Source organism: Micromys minutus (assembly GCF_963924665.1).
Source record: "Micromys minutus genome assembly, chromosome: 4".
NCBI classification, from domain to species: Eukaryota; Metazoa; Chordata; class Mammalia; order Rodentia; family Muridae; genus Micromys; species Micromys minutus.
Window position 1 is genome coordinate 37,135,680 of NC_137973.1, and position 18,281 is coordinate 37,153,960.

General features: G+C 34.1%; 1 protein-coding gene across 1 annotated transcript in view; it reads right to left on the reverse strand.

The window, feature by feature from the left end:
• SYCP1 (synaptonemal complex protein 1) overlaps positions 1-18,281 on the reverse strand; it is a gene marked incomplete at both ends in the record, with an annotated part of 96,090 nt that extends 77,809 nt beyond the window's left edge. Inside the window, 10 exons of the mRNA XM_080916005.1 lie at positions 334-407; positions 914-983; positions 3,172-3,230; positions 7,759-7,832; positions 9,817-9,884; positions 11,044-11,208; positions 15,771-15,827; positions 16,161-16,204; positions 16,362-16,446; positions 18,174-18,281. Coding sequence (XP_080772131.1) covers positions 334-407; positions 914-983; positions 3,172-3,230; positions 7,759-7,832; positions 9,817-9,884; positions 11,044-11,208; positions 15,771-15,827; positions 16,161-16,204; positions 16,362-16,446; positions 18,174-18,281 — 804 coding nt within the window. The remainder of the gene's footprint in view (positions 1-333; positions 408-913; positions 984-3,171; positions 3,231-7,758; positions 7,833-9,816; positions 9,885-11,043; positions 11,209-15,770; positions 15,828-16,160; positions 16,205-16,361; positions 16,447-18,173) is intronic.

Below are 18,281 nucleotides of genomic sequence, written 5' to 3' on the forward strand. Positions count from 1 at the left end.
TCCCAGCAACCACATGGTGACTCACAACCATCTGTACTGGGATCTGATGTCCTAGTCTTCTAATATGTCTGAAGAGAGCAACAGTTATCACATACATCAAATAAATAAATAAATCTTCAATAACCAAATATAAAGAATATAGCATTAATCTCTAAAAAGTTAGAATTTAAATGTACCTAATTGTAAAGTTTAAGTGATGGTTATGACTTGCTAATTAGCCTAATTTCATCACTACTCAATGTGGACATAAGCCAAAACATCACATCATACCTCATAAATATATAAGCATTATTAATTTTAAAAGAATATAAATAGTGAGTTATTTTTTAAAACCTGATTTTCTTTGTTGTTTACTTCCTTCTGATACTCTTCTTCAAGATGTTGAATTTTTTCATGATCTTCTTTTACTTTAAAAAAGAATAAATAAACCCTGTCTTAATATAATTGCTTAACTTTTCCATTGCCAACAAAATTTAAATATTTAATTTCTTTATCTCAAAGTTATATTAAACCTCAAAAGATTCTAGTACACTAAAACTGGCTTTTTCTTGCTGCCAATTCTTTTTAGTAAAATAATGACTACAGCTCTTATAACAATACTTACTTATCTAAAACAACAAACCTTAGATTTTTGTACCTTAATAATTTACCAAGAAATATGTAAGGCAAAACTATGCCTCTAAAAAATTAAATATAAGCCATAATTTTATTTCATAAAAAGTCGTTTCAAAAAGAAAATGTAACAAATATTAATTCCCTGCCACCAATAAGATTTTGAGGGGCTTATGAAAGCAAAAATAATATGAAATATACAATAGTTGAGGGTATCAAATTAAGGACACAAAATATTGACAAAATCTAGTAAAATATAAGTAGCAGAAAAACAACATGAAAATGTAAATAAGAATCCTACACTTAAAATGCATTTCCAGTCTGGCATTCTCAGCTTGCAGGCGAAGTTCCTCAAAAGCTAGTATCATTTTCTAGAATACAAAGTTTAACTTTTAAAATGAGACTTTTTACTTTTTAAACTTTAAAAATATTAATAAATTTTACCTCATAATCCTTAGATATAAATTAATACACCTTTGAAAAATAAAAACATTGTAACAATAATTTACTAAAAAGATGTAAGCTGTGTTTATAATGAAGCCAATATGATACCTTAGCTGATAAGGTACCTGTCAACAAACCTTTTAGCCAGTGTTTGATCCTTGGAATCCATATAGCAGAAATAAAAATACCAACTCCAACCTCTACATGCACACTGTGGCAACACACCCACACACATATAATACAAATTATGTTTTTAATAGCTTATATATTTAAATATATATGCATGTAACTATCATAAAATACGTAGCATCATCTAACACTGCACCAGCAGAGTGAATATTGTCACTCTATTCTTAATAAATCATTTAACATACAATAATCCCCTGCTACAATCCATAAGATCTTAAAGGGGTAACAAAAACATATAATAGCATTGAAACTATCATTTTAGACTTATTGTGCTTATTAAATTTTTTCAGCACTAATATAAGGCAATCTCATAAAATTCAAATTTGTATCTGTATCACCTGATAGAATGCATTTACTCAGCATTCAATAAATTTTGTTTTGTAAAATCAAATTATTTTATTCATTCATTCATCCACTAAATATTTACCAAGTGCCTATGTTTCTGAACTCATTTTAGGATATAAACGTTAGGATATGACACAAAGCCCACTGTACTAGAAAGTTAACATTAAATATAAGAAGATAATGTGCATACATATAAAATAAGCTTGTATATCAAATAACTGTAATATAGTTTTAAATATTCTTCATAAAAGTTAAATGAAATAGAGAATAACTGAATAAAGATGTTTAGATTAATAGTACAGTTAAAAGGGAAAAATGTTCATAAGCATACATAAGAGCATGAACACAAAAGTTCTGGGGAAAAAAATGAAGTATTGAAATCAGAAAGTATTTGATAAAGCAAGAAACAGGCATGGTGGTTCGGGCCTTTAATCCCAGCAGTCAAGAACAGCCTTGACTACAGAGCAAGTTCCAGGATGCCCAGGCCAGAGAGAGAGAGAGAGAGAGAGAGAGAGAGAGAGAGAGAGAGAGAGAGAGAGAGAGAGAGAGAGAGGGTAAGAGGGGGAGGGGGAGGGGAGAGAGACAGGGGAAGGGGAGGGAGAGAAGGGGAGGGGGGAGGGGAAGAGGAGGAAAATTGAAAGAGAGGGAGGAAGGGAGGGAGGGAGGGAGGAAGGAAGGAAGGAAGGAAGGAAGGAAGGAAGAAAGGGAAAAAGGGGAAAAAACAAAAAAGCAATAGTAGAAATTGTTTTCTATTGAAACAAAAAATTATGCTATCTTCTGTCGTAAAAGATAAGACAACAAAGGTAAGCAGGAGTAAAATACAGATTAGTAATACCCATTTTTTTAATTAACAGTTATATGTCACAATGTGCTATCTCTGTCACAGGGTCAATAAATATTTAACAAATTAAGCTGTATTACTAACATGTCAATTTGAGGGGTATTATGGAGTTGGAGAGATGACTCTACAACAAAATCACCTGCCATATAGCAAGAGAACCAGAGTTTGAATCCCTAGAATCTATATAAATTCTAAGTGAGAGTAGTGGCCTGCCTGTGATTTCAGCCTTGGAAGGCAGAGACAGGAGATCCCTGAAGCAAACTGGCTAGGGAAATCAGCCATATCAGCAAGACCTGGGTTTGGTTGAGATACCCTTGTTTCAAAAAGAAAAAAATGGTAAAGCACTGGAAGAAAATTCCTAACATCAACCTTAAGCTCCCATATATACATGCATAAACATGCACCCATACTCATGTAACACACATACACACAAATATAAGAAAAGGGGAAGCTACTTCAGTTACACATATGATCAGAATGCTGAGGCCTGAAGACAATGAGCCTAGACTGTATTAAGACTGTGTCTTATATCCTCCCTCCAAAAAAAATAAAAAGGATACGATACATAAAACATAAGTATTCATCATAGTTTAGAACCTTAAGAATTCAATCACGTATCAATAAATAATTTTATTTATTATAATTTATACCGATTGCAGTTGACAAAAACCTTTGTAGCTATGACTCTCTGCTTAAAAATTCTTTTACTTAAAATAATCACATTTTTCACTAACACTTACCTCAATGTTATTATTTAGATCCACATAAGCTTGTCTGGTTTCTTCCCGCTCATATTCATCTGTAATTATTATTTTTAAATGTCAAGACTAAATTTTAAAATATAACATCAACAAGATAATACTTATATCCCAAAACCATAAAAACATTTAAAATTCTGTAGGTATATAATTTAGTTCTGAGTTTCTAAAAATAGCATCAAAGATAGTCTGGGTTCTGATCTCTTATGCAAGAAGCTTGGAAGTTCTTATTCTATAAACATGAAGGAAAATAAACTGAAAATTCTCTGACTCAAAAGAAGCAAGGTCATAGAGCAAGCAACTACTTTCAAAATTCAAGCCATGGACAGGCAAAACCATAATTTACAACTTATTTGAGCAAAAAGGCTGGAATAAAAACCTTCTGGAAACCAGAGCCAGCATTCCAAAAAAAAAAAAAAAAAAAAAAAAAAAAGCCAAAGAAATGTTTAACATCCTTAGTCATGAGGGAAATGCAAATCAAAACAACCCTGAGATTCCACCTTACCCGTCAGAAGGGCTAAGATCAAAAACTCAGGTGATGGCAGATGCTGGCAAGAATGTGGACGAAGAGGAACATGCCTCCATTGTTGGTGGGATTGCAAACTGGTACAACCTCTCAGGAAATCAGTCTGATGGTTCCTCAGAAAATTGGGACATAGTACTACTACCTGAGGACCCAGCTATACCACTCCTGGGCATATACCCAAAAGATGCTCCAACATATAACAAAGACACATGCTCTACTATATTCATAGCACCCTTATTTACAATAGCCAGAAGCTGGAAAGAACCCAGATGTCCTTCAACAGAGGAATGAATACAGAAAGTGTAGTGCATTTACACAATGGAGTACTATTCAGCTTTCAAAAACAATGACTTCATGAAATTCTTAGGCAAATGGATGGAACTAGAAAGTATCATCCTGAGTGAGGTAACCCAATCACAAAAGAATACACATGGTATGCACTCACTAGTAAGTGGATATTAGCCCAAAAGCTTGGAATACCCAAGGTACAATTGGCAGACCACATGAAGCTCAAGAAATTGGAACACCAAAAAGTAGATGCTTCAGTACTTCTTAAAAGGAGGAACAAAATATTCACAGGAAGTACAGAAACAAAGGGTAGAGCAAAAACTGAATGAAAGGTCATCCAGAGACAGCCCCATTCGGGGATCCATCCCATATTCACTCACCAAACCCAGACAATAATATAGATGCCAAGAAGTACATAGCTGTCTCCTGAGAGGCTCTGCCAGAGCCTGAGAAATACAAAGGCAAATGCTCTCAACCAACCACTGGACTGAAAACAGGGTTCCCCCAATGGAGAAGTTAGAAAAAGGACTGAAGGAGATGAATGGGTTTTCAACCCCACAGGAAGAATAACAATATCAACCAACCTGACCCCCCAGAGCTCCCAGAGACTAAACCACCAAACAAAGAGTAAACATGGCTCCAGGCACATATGTAGCAGAGGATGGCTTTATCAGGCATCAAGGAGAGAAGAGGCCCTCAGCCCTGTGAAGGCTCAATGCCCCAGTGTAGGGGAGTGCCAGGGCATGGAGATGGGAAGGAGGGGGTGGGTAAGCAGGGTGACACTTTCATAAGAGGCAGGGGTGGGGGGAAAGGATGGAGTATTCAAGAGAGGAAACCAAAAAATGAGATAACATTTGAAATATAAGTAAAGAAAATATACAAGAAAAAAAAGCCAAAATACCTAAACTGTAACTGGCATTACTAGACACTCAATGTGTCTGACCTAGGGTAGGAAAGAAAACTGATTCCAGCCTTCCATATAAAGGAATAAAAATATACTTTTCTACCCATCTCTAGACTATAGGAGAAGAAAAGGAAGGGAAATAAAGTGAGGGGAAAGGGAAAGGAATAAAAGGGGGAAGGAAGGAAAAGAAGGACAGAGGAAGAAAAAGGGGAAGGAAAAGGAAAGGAAAAAGATAAAAGGGAGAAGGCTAAATACTAAACTCCAGCACTCACTGGCTATTTTGTATCTTGTCCCACCTAAACAGAAGGAAAAGTACTTGAAAGTCCATAATTTGTAGGTGAGTATTTACAAAAAAAAAAAAAAAAGGCCTATTCATAAGTCTACAGAATGTATCCTATACTTCTCCCTATTTTCTATACAATATCACCCTTACTAAAGACTAATTTATACCAATTCTATGGCCAGTTATAAAATAGTAAAGGCAAAAAAAAAAAAAAAAAAAAAAAAACTGAACAAGGACCAAGGACTAAACAGGGCAGAGATGACAGAAGTTACCTATAAACATAAAAAAGTAATAAAATTTTAATGAATAAAAGGAAAACATTTCAGAAAAAAAACAAGATTTGAGGTAAAGTTGTAAAAGATAAAATATATGTATACAGAAACACTAAAAGAAAGAAAAAGGAACAAAAGGACTATTTCAGACAGTAACAACTAATAATTTCCCCAAAATCAGACACTAACCCATGTATACAGGAGACTCAGGGGACAAAAGCAGGATAAACACCAAAAGAGAAAAAAAGAAGAAAAATTACATCTAATTCTTAATTTTCAACCTAGATAAAACCAAAAATAAAGAAACTACAAGGAAAAATATTAATGAAGAAACAAAGAATTATAAAATAAAATATAAAAACAAATTATAAATGAAAGTAAAAAAACTTTTTTTTTATTTTCAAGGCTCAGATCAGATCACTGAGGCCCAATGATAATCAGCCTGTACTACATGGTGAATCAGAGCAATCAACTCCCATAAGTTGTCCTCTGACCTCCACAAATGTGCCGTACTACACGTGTGCACACATACACACACAACAAATAAATGTAATTTAATCTTTTAAACTTTCTCTAAACAAAGTGAAAATTTTTATTGTCAGTGCCCAGGCTTCAAAAATGTTACAAGTTCTTTAGAGAGAAGGAAGTAGCATAGGTAAAAAAAAACCCAGATCTTCATAAAGACAAGCACCAAAGAAGGAATACATGCCACGGATCAAACATAGGGCCTGAAGCATGCTAGGCAAGTACTCTACCACTAAGCTACATTTACAGTCCTTCACTTTTTTAAAACAAGGTGTCACTATGTAGCTCAGGATGGCCTTGAATTCAAAATCTTGCCTCTAGCTTCCAAGTCCTGTGATTATAGTCATGTGCGCCCATGCTTATTATTACTTGGTCTAACATGTAATCCATGTAAGTTTTACTGAGTGAACCAATGAGTGAGGGATAAGTGAATGTGAAGGCCTAGAATATTTCTACATACCACTAGTGACCTGCACATTTGGACTACACTAAGTTTGGGTTTTTTTTTTCCTTTAATAATAAATTAACCAAAGCTTATTGCAACTATTTTACATTATAAACTTTAATTTCTACAAGAGTCAAAACAAAATATTATACAGCTATACAAAAATGGTTTCTCTCTTTATATCCTTATTATATAAGCACTTTTCTCCTTTGTCCTTTGAAACAGAATCAAACTACACAGCCCATGCTGCCCTCAAACGTGCAATCTTTCAGCCTTAGTCTCCCAAATGCTAGGATTGAAAAGCATTATATCACTATTCCTAGTATTTTCTACTCTTTCTTTCACTTTTTCAATTTTCTGCTTTAAAAAAATGAAGATATATACAATTTATCTGATGCATACACAGTATGGAGATAATAAGCATCACTGTTTACTACTTCCACATTTTGTTCCATTGGAAGATTTTCAGGTGCAAGAACACATGTGGAGCTGTCATATCCTATGATAACAATGCCTTCTTCTAGAATACCTCTGAAGGACTTGCTTCATACTGTTTTAAAGAATATGAAAGCACATTTTAAATAGGAACCTAAGAGTCTAGAAAAGTTAAAATGTAGTAATGTTTGCTTATTATTCAAGTATCATATAATTAATGTGATATACTTTTATATAACTAGCAATGCAGACTTGTTTACAGCAACATTACTACAAATTAGTGTCCACACTGTTACAAAGGATCCACTGCTAGATGAAAATTTTCAACTCTTTATATTTTTATGGTGCCCATTTCCTGTATGCACTCTATTATTGAGTTTAATGTAGTTATAAAATGTATTATACTACTGTTCCTACCCCACAGTATTATTCTCTATTATGGACACAGCTATAGATCTTATTTTCGATTCAATACCATGGTAGTTCTAGACAGGAAAGTGTAGTCATAAAGTCATACTTTAAGCCAGAAGATGCTGGCTCATTCCTTTAATCCCAATACTCAGGAAGCAGGGTCATGAGGATCTCTAAGTTCAAAGCCAGCATGGTCTATAGTTAGTGCTAGTACAGCCAGGGCTAGAGAAACCCTGTCTCAAAAAAAATCACACTTTAATGAATGAAAAGAATATTAACTCCAAATATATGTACTTCTTGGCATTTATTACCTTTCAAAAAGAAAAAACTTAGCTGCTACTGACTTAAGTAAGGTTTGAGATATACAAAGCTCATAAAAATCAAAAGTCCAAAAATTGAAAAAAGCGGTTTTCCTCCTGCCTCCACCATTAAATGAATAATAAATTGATAAAAACCACATTCAAAAAGAAAGATACCTACATTTATTTGTTTTTTCTGCAGATCTAGCACAGGTTTCCTTGAGTAGACTACACCAGTGTCTTGTAGCATTATTCCTGAAAAAAAAAGTTTCCCTAAGTGTAATTTGATCTGAAACCAAAATTATACATGAAAGTTATGAGACATATAGTTAAAATTTTAGAGAAATTTTTAAACATTAACTTATTATACCCTCAATCAATAACAATCAAGTAGAGACTGTATTGTTGGTAAATCACTTAATAACTGCTTTTTTTCCTCTAATTAAAAGGGACAGCTCCTTCCCAGTATCTAGCAAGTTACTATTACTATGAATACCCTCTCAGAAAAAGTTCCAGATTTGTCTAGGACAAATGATAAGAAGTGTACAGGGTTAAACTTCTCATTTTCATTCCTAAACTGTTCTTGATGCATGTTCTATTGCTGTGATATACCATGACTAAAAAAGCAACTAGAAAAAGAGTTTGACATGGAAGTCCCTATCACACTCAATTACTGATGGAAATCAGGGCAGGAACCCAAGCAAGTGCAAAGGCAGGAAACATGGAACAATGCTGATTTACTAGATTGCTCCCCATGGCTTAGTCAGCCTGCTTTCTTTAACAGCTGAGAACACCTTCCCAGAATGACACTGCCCATAGTGGCTAGGCCCTCCCACATCAACAGTCAATCAAGAAAATGTACCAGGCTTGCCCACAGTTCAATCTGATAGATTCCCTCATCCAAGATAACTCAAGCTTCTAACATACAAAAGGTGGGGGTGGGGAGCACAATGCCTAACCTTCAAAGCCAAAAGGTTAATTTTATCAGTAGGTATTCACTGTGTGAATAAGATCTCTATCTGTAATAATTTACTAATATAAAAAGCAATTCAGTTTAATTTTTCAACATTTAATTTTTCAGTACAAATGAATTATTACAGACCAAAAGGATATTTTTTAAAAAGGGATTTGGGAGAGAAAAGCAGTTCCAAATTGAGCTGACTCTTTAAGTGTTGCTTCTAGGGAAACAGTGACACAGATAGGTGGACAATATGCCAAGGTAGTTCTAAATACCGAGTTTTCAGGCATCTTGTTTGATTCCTGGAAATGATTGTCCCTGACACCTGACATTTTATAAAGTGAAAAGTTATTCATCATTAGCCAGCTTGCTAAATCTAAAATGGTAGAATGGATATACTTTCTTTTCTTCCATAGCACTAATGTCATGACCTGATGCCTTGGTCCTGGAAACCTAAGTGAAGTGGCAAAGGAATGAAGAAAGGACACACAGACACATATATAGAAAAGCCAGTATTAGGTGAGCTGCACTCACTTTGATAAAGATGCACCAACTATGCAACAACTGTGTTGTACACAATATTAACTATATTATATTTTTATACTATATTTTATAATTATGTACTAAACTATATAATCATATATTTTACATTATATAAATAATATAGGTGATATATTTCATATACTTTGCATAATATATTTTATGTAACATTGTATATGTAAATATTATGTATTATATAAGTATGTTGTTCTGTTATACATTATATATAATTATACAGTTCTTTGGTTATAAAATGTTATATTGTATATAATATGTAATAATATGAAATTTTATAATAAACATAATAAATACATGTACCACACCACCAGGAGGAGCTAGTTAGTCTTGGTAGGAGGGCTCACTCTATAGGGGAGCAGTCTCACTTATCAATCACTCAGGAGGAAGAAGCTAGAGTTACCAGTGTTTGAACACAATGGTCAAACATTCATAAACATTCCTACTTGCATACAGTTAATATTCTCTTAGACCAGAGGAAAGCTTTGTTATCCCTCATGCCTCACCCTGAAAAGGCTTTGCCACTTTCAAGGGTCTAAGGCTTAGCTACATAAAACAATACATTCACTCAGGACTTCTTCCACTCCCTCCACAACTACTCAGGGATTTCTAGGCTCCCCTCACTCTCAGGTAGAAATTATTATTGCTATGATATATGACACAAAGAAAGTACTCAACAAATAAAACTATTTTAATAATAAATTTGGAAGTAAAACTACTACTTACTCCTTTATTAAATCTTTATTTTCTTGAATTTCTTCTTCTAATTTCAAGCTTACTTTTTCATTTTCAAACTAATTTATAAAACAGAATAAGTTAATTAAATTTCATTTAAAAATTAGTGAGCATAGAGTGTAATTAGGCAAGATTTCTTTACTAGCATGTTATTAAATAAATTTTATAAAATTATTTATTCCACATAAAAGAAAAAGTTTTGTTACAGCTTATTTTTCATAAAAATATATGTCTCCCTTGGGAGGTAGAGGCATGAACATCAGAAATCTGGGGCCAGCCTGAGCTACACAAGACTAAACCCCATCCCAAGAAAGTAAAGGGGAGTATAAGATGGCTCTGCCAATTAAGACATATGCTATCATCCCTGGGAACCTACATGATACAGGCAGAAGACTGAATTCCAGAAGTTGTCCTCTGACCTAAACAAATACACACACACTAACACAGGAGGGGGGGTGCGCACGCGCGCACACACACATACACTAAATAATGTAAAAAGGGAAGAAAAAACCTTTCACTTTCATCGGATTAAATTTGCTAAGTGACCAGTAAAAGCATTCAATAATATTTAGAGAATAGTATCTCTAATACTGAAGAATATTAGCTGCTTGCACTTCAACTTTTTTCTCATTCTATGCTATAACTAAACAGTTTCAAAGTTTTATGAAAACATTCTGATATATAGCACATCAAATTAAACATCAATAATAGAACTTAATAAAATTTTTAACTTTTTTAATGAATCAATGTGACTAAATTTGTCATCATCTAAGTATTTCCTTAATCATCTTCATGGAATTTTGCAGAATTTGTCCTGTATTCATTCCTGAATCTGACCTGTTACTTTTTTAAGAATTATTTATTTAATGTATATGAGCACACTGTCACCATCTTCAAACACACCAGTAGAGAGCATCAAATCGCATTACAGATGGTTGTGAGCCACCATGTGGTTGCTGAGAATTGAACTCAAGACCTCTAGAAGAGCAGTCAGTGCTCTTAACCCCTGATCCATCTCTCCTGCCCGACCTGAACTTTTATTAGTAAAATTTCAAAAAGTCTTGTTCTCAGAATATCTGCCACATAAACAAAATTAACGTAATTAACTTTGAATTAATATTCTATTTCCAACAGTAATGTGCTAATATTTCCTATGTGCTGTATTTTTATCTTTTTTCTTATACTTTTTATTATTTATAATTCAAAACACCATTATACCTGAAGTTCCTGAATGGCTTTTCGCTGGGCTTCAATTATCTTTCTGTTTTCTTGCAACTTATTTTCTTTCTGCTTCAGTTCAGATTCTATGCTCACTTTCCACTTTTTTATCTTTTCAGCCTCTTTATATAGCTTTGAATACAGTCTGCTCATTGGCTCTGAATTCTACTTAAATGGATTTCCAAAAGTTAGTTGTCTAAATTTTAATATAACCAACAATAGCTACCTACCTGTACTAATGGTGACAAACTATTTGATTGATATTTTAGCAAGATTAACTTTCATAGTATCAAGACATCATATGCTACTGCACTAAAATTGAGTAAAATCAAGACTGAAAAATGCTAAAGTTAAAAACAATTTAATTCAGTGAAAGAATCTAACTCAATAACAACTAAAATACATCACTCCACTGGAAATACATAGATGCTAACAATTGTCTTAAAGCATTCTGTCTATAGAAATTATCTGAGGATTAAGAGTATATTAAGACTATGACAAGAAAATAGCTAATATATAATTTTCAATGAGCCTGAGGTTTTCGATTTCTTACCTTTTATCCACATCATAGAATAAATGGCAGAGGAATTTGTGTTTGCTTTTCATGTTGGAGCTGGAAAGCTAACTCAGGGGCATCTCACATGTTAAACAAATAACATAACTCTAACATGAAGCTATACTCTAAGTTGTATTTAAAATATAAACTGGCATTTGCTTACATTTAACCTGTTACCAAAATATAAACTGGTTCCAATTTTTTTTTTTATTCTGTGACACTATTAACCCTTGCAATACATATACAGTGTAGCAAGGACCTTCCCCTAATGAATAAAGATTTCAGGGGACTAATCACTGGGTGAGGAGTAGGCAGGACTTCCAGGTCAGAGTCTGGAAGAGAGAAGAGAGACTTGAGGCTTTTGGGACAGAGAGAGAATTTGGGGACAAGATGTAACGAACTAGAGGGCCCTGGTAAGATGTCCAAGATCCATTACCAGAGAATTAATTAATTTTAGTATGGCTTATTAAATAGGGTGTTAGTAGTTGTGCCAAGTGATTGACTTCCTATTGATTCTAAACTAAGATTGTGTGGTGTTTTCCTTCATGCAGTGACCCAACTGAGTTCAAAAGAAAGGATGCACCAAGCCCACCACAAAATTGGGATGTGTGGAGCTGGTGTGATGGGAACTTAGTGAATTGGTGGGATGTTCAGGAGCTCCAGGCCAGAAAGTCTACCAAGATGAAAACAGCCCGCCTGTCAGTGCCATGTGACCTGCCAGTGCCCAGCTTAGTATGGCATGGTGCCTTTTCCTTTTTTATTAACACAACAGGTGGCAATCCAACGAGTTAGGCAAAAATCCACTAGAAATTTAAGATTACCAGCCTGAGAAAGTTTTATTTTCTAAGTGAGAAAAAAGTGGTACAGGGACAAGTCACATACATGGACTCACACACAGGAACCTTGAAACAAAGAAACACAAGAAAACTCTGCTTGCAGGTTCTGAGGTCCCCTGCTTTGAAAAGTACAGGCTGCCTGCTTCCTTAGAAGATGTTGATTGGAGTGTGAGTTAATTCAAAGGCTGGCTTATTTGCTTTTAGGATAGATTTATATACAGAGTTTGTCTGAATCACATGAGGAATTTCACCCATGGTTCATAACTAAGATAGAAAAAACATGTCTGTAACTCCAAGTAGAGAGCATAAGAAATAGATATTATAAAAGTCATTAATAAATAAAAGTCTGAGGCTCAAGGTAGTGAGAATAACAGATAGATAGTATATTATAGTCTGCAGGCAACTTATATTCTCTAATGTGGGTTCCATGGGAATTTTGGGTTAATTTCCTGGCATGACAAATTAGAAAAGCCTATGAATAGGCTCATACAGTGTGATGGTTTGCAAATGCTTGGCCCAGGAAATGGCACTATTAAAAAGTGTGGCCTTGTTGGAGGAAGTGTGTCACTATGGAGGTGGGCTTGGAGACACTCCTCCTAGCTTAGTCTGAGGATGCTTAGTCTGTTCCTGGCTTCCTTTAGATGAAGATGTAGAACTCTCAGCTCCTTCTGCACCATGCCTGCCTGGATGCTGCCATGCTTTTATCTTGATGATAATGAACTGCACCTCTGAACCTGTAAACCAGCCTCAATTAAATGTTGTTGTTTATAAGACTTGCCTTGGTCATGGTGTCTGTTCACAGCAATAAAACCCTAAGACATAAAGTGTTTTAGTTTATTTGTTGTAATTTTCAAAATGGCTGTGATTTTGAGTTTTGTGATTATATTATTTCTCTGGGAAATAATGCAAAATACAAACTTTTCTGGTTGTCAACTAAAGGATATGCTTACTGATTTGGGGAAAAGGTTTTTGTCTTTGTGCTTTTAGAAAAGATGATTAAACTCTGAACACGTTCCAGAGCTATATGGATCTGATTTGATAGAGGTAGAGCCCTTGAACTAGATTCAAGAGAATAAAACAAAAAAAAAAAAGAGCAGAATTTCATTCTAACCAGTCTATATACCCTACACAGATCTACCCAAATAGATATCTTGATGATACTTAAATTTTGTTTTGAGATTTATATACTACAGAATGTACAGCTTTGGTGAGACCCACTGTCAGACATGCTGAACTGACCTCCATAAACTCCTGATCTCAGGAACTTTCAGCCAGATCCAGTCAGGTCAGTCATCAGAGATTATAAGGCCTAACCAACTTCTTCATTCTCCCTAACCCCCCTTCAAGATATCTCAACACCCATATTCAGTCAGCCTGAAGAAGTTATGAAAAGTCATTGACCAAATATCCTGGATTTTGGAGGACTGAAGGTTGTTATTCTAATGTTGTCTTTCTGGGGAATTTAGAAATGGTCATAATTTAACATGGATAAATTAGCTAGAATTTATTGTATAGCCATAATCTCATTTAGTAAAAATTCTTATAATTGTTACTAAGTTATAATTTTTCACATTGGTACAGAATTGTTCTGATACAAATCAGGGTTTTCTTTGACGTAAATTTCCTCTATTGTTACAAAAATTTTTAAACTACAAGGCTTGGACCCCGTCCTTCTATTAATGCCATTTTAAACTATCTTTAGATTAATAAGCAATACGAGTTAAGGGCCAGATAGCAAACTCTTGGCTCTAAGTTATTGCTAGGGTGCTTGCTTTATATTATTTAGAAACAGCCAAGGATAGTTAACGAACAATAGTCCAGATTACTTTACATAGATTGTTTTGAAAAATGTCAGAAATCCACAAAATGTGACATTTAATGTTATTTATTCTTTTGTTGTTGAGACATACCTGCTCCTAGTAGCTCCCCTTTTGTGGATTCAAAGAATAAATTGAGCATCTCTATCTCCATGTGAAGTAGTACATTGTGGCTAGGTACACTGGGCAGAAATTACGCATTTCATCTATAGACAAAATACAGTCCAGAAAAAAGACACACTATACAGAATAGTTGACTGATAATTTCTGCCAAGTCAGGGTATCCAGTCCTCCAAAATTCTGCATTACAAAGGTCTGTCAGATGATCCTGGGCCAAAAGGCTAAACACTGATGCTCCAACTTTCTGACATATAAGAGCTATATAGGTAGGCAGCTGTCTCTATAACTTGTCTCAGTTCTAAAAACCATGTTAGGCTTCCTATATTTTCAGTTAATACTACTAATCACTCTCTAATTTCTGTTGGGGTTGAAGACTAATATAGTCTCATAGCCTACTCGTGCTATTTAACACTGAAAAATATTTAATTAGATTTATTTCAAATAGTATATAAGCTAGCCAGGATATAACATATAGATTTTAAGCCTTTCTTAAGTGAAGATAGATAACAGATACATCAAGATACATCACCAGAGAATTAATTTTAGTATGGCTTATTAATTAGGATGTTAGTACTTAGACCCAGTGACTGAGTTACCTGTTGATTCTAAACCAAGATTGTATGGTGTTTTCCTTAATGTGGTGACTCAACTGAGTTCAAGAGAAAGGTCTGGTGGTGAGATGCACCAAGCCCACCACAGAATTGGAATGTATGGAGCTGGCATGGGAGAACTTAGCAAGTTGAGTGGGATGTTCGGTAGTTCCAGACCAGAGAGTCTGCTGAGATGAGAACAGCCTGCCAATGCCATGTGGCCCACCAGTGCCCAGCATAGTTTGGCACTAGTATAGCATGGTGCCTCTTCCTTTATTTATTATTTAACACAATAATACAACACTTATCAGGTCCTGAGATTTCCCTTAATTTGTAAGATATGCTGTAAAAATGATTCTTATAATACAAAAACTATGCCATATTCTATAAATAAATTTCTTATACAATAAAGTAGCCAAATGTCAATCTTACCTACTAAATGATTATTTTTGTAAAATGCTGGCCTTTCCACATATCTATCTCTACTCTTCTAGTTTCGTTTTTTTTTTTTTTATTTTAAAGATTAATTTCCCTAAAAGAATTGTTTTCTTTTACCTAGGAAAATATAAAAGTTTAGCATTTCAAATACTTTAGGAAGAAAAAATATCTAGAATATGGATACAACTCTGTTGTAGAATAGCTGCCACTTTAAAGTGTATAAGGTACTGGCTTAGTCCCCAGAGCCACCAAAAGAATGACTTCAAAGAATATATTTTAAAACATTAACCAAATATGAATACTTCGGGAACTTAAAAAGGTATATTTAGATAATAAATGAAATTCCAGAAATAAGAAGGAAATATCTGACCTCAAAATCAGAGTCATTTACTCCTTCCTGATAGTGGTGACTGCCAGAATTAGCAACCTAAAAAAAATTTTTTTTAAACTGTAAGATTATATTTTTAAAGCTAATGACAGTTAATGATTAGAAAATGACACCAGACAATGACTAGCAAAATGGCTCCCTCCATGAGTAACAATGATAACCTGATTTGAGCCCAGGTCTACAAGTTGTAGTATAACCTCCACACACATATCATGGTATGTGCCCACCCGCATACATACAAATATACAGAAGCACATATACACATAAATGTAATAAAAACTAAATTACACAAAGCTACTAATCCCACAACTACCAATTTTTTTTCTTCAAATAATTAAATCTCTAAGAGATTATGGACACACTCTTACTAACCTGTTCAAGCATGGGCAAAATGCTAAGTTTTTGAAAAGCAGGATCTACAAAATAAAAAAAGTTATTAAATATGAGAACATCATTTTATATTATTTTATCTAGCTAAATGTCAAGAGTATTAGTGTAATATTTGTGTTGTATAACTGACAATGTATATAACAAAATGTTTCTATGAAAGTTTACATATTTGTCCAAACCTACCTGCATCAATGTTTTCCCGATTTTTTGATAGACTGGACATTGTAAATGGAACACCAAAATCACCTTCTGTACATTTGTTGACAGTCTAGAAATACAAAGAGGTTCTTTAAATATTCTATCCAATACCACTTTGATGCCTAACAGTGTGATATACAAATATAGTATTAAAGTCGCTGTAATTATAAATCTTTTGATATATGGTGTTTAAAATATCAAATGCTTCTGCTAAGCAAACAAAGCAAAAATTTTAATTATTTCCTCTAGTAAGATGGACTTAAGCTATAAATTATATAACAGAAGCTTTGTAAATATTCTACAATATTAGTAATTTCAATAGTATCTGATTTCCTTCAATCTCCTTTAACTAAATTGAGATCTTCACTGAATCACTTATCAATGATACATATGTCTTGATTACAGCAAAAATTACCTGCAGCATGTAAAATTAAAATATTAACTGCATATCATTTCCATAAAAAGTACCACTTAAGAAATTTAAATAATATAAAAAGCTGTTTCACCTGAGAAATTTTGTGTAGTTCTCCTCAACTAGAATTTTACTAAATAAATGAATTTCCTTTTTACCCCATCTACCCAGAAGCTCAGTCACAATATTAATTACTACCCACATATAGCCATTTGTTCAGATAGTCTTAATTTTCTTTGATAAAATCTCTACCTTTCTCATATTATTTTTCCTTATAAATTGCCTCAAATCCTGAGACATATTCTGCAGTGGTACAGCACTGGATCACTCACACACACACAAAGGAAACATGAAAGTAGGACTAACTGGGAAGAAATTAGTCAGAAGGGAATGAGAAGGGAATGGAAATTCTTAAATATACTATTTAATATCACTTTGATACTGAGCAGTGCTAATATTCAAATACATTTAAGCATATATATATATATATATATATATATATATATATATATATATATATATACATACATACCCACATATACATGTATAATGCATATATGTATATGTGTATATGTGTACACATATATGTATATATTATACATGTGTATATGTATATATATGTATATACACTTACATATACACTGACTTAAAAACAAGCCACTATAATTATAAAATCTTTGAAGTACAGTGTTTAAAGTATAATTTATATATGTGGAAATGTCATAATAAAACTCATTATTACCTCCAATTAATATGTTAATAGAAACAATAGAAATAGTTTCAAGTCATCTAAGCAGAGAGATAATTTAAATGAGCAAATCCTATTTATGCAGTTTTATAGCAGCAATTCTTTTAAGGATTTTAAGTTGTGTGTGTGTGTGTGTGTGTGTGTGTGTGTGTGTGTGTGTGTGTGTGTGTGTGTGTTTGTATGTGTTTTGCCAGCAAAAATGATATCAAAGACCTGGCACTGCAAATGTAGAAATTACTGGGAACTGTTTGCGCTCTTGGGGGCGGAGCCATTTCTCCACCCAAGCAGTGAATCTTTACCAGAATCTCTTTTAAAGTTCTAATTTTGTCAACATACAATAAGCCTGTAATTCCGAGCAAAAGAAAAAAAAAGCCATTCAAAATGTAGGGTATATCAGCTATTACTGTAACATTAAAAAGTGAAAAGGCATGCTTTTCTTATTAGCATCAATCTCTTGTGTGTCCGTGGACTCGCAGCCGTGCCCGTGGTGTGGAAGTCAGTACGATTTACACAGTTGCTTCTCGCCCTTGACCCCGTGGGTTGAGGGATGAACTGGGTCTGGGCTTAGTGGCAAGGGCCTTTGCCCAGTCCTCTCCCAGACGGAGGCACTTTCCTAAAGACGCACATGCAAACTGACCTTGAAGTAGTTGGAGTCTCCTCCCGCCGTCTGCGGTTTCACTGCAGACACTTGACTGCTGCTCAGTCTCGGTGGGACGAACAACGTGAAGGGCTTTTGCTTCTCCAT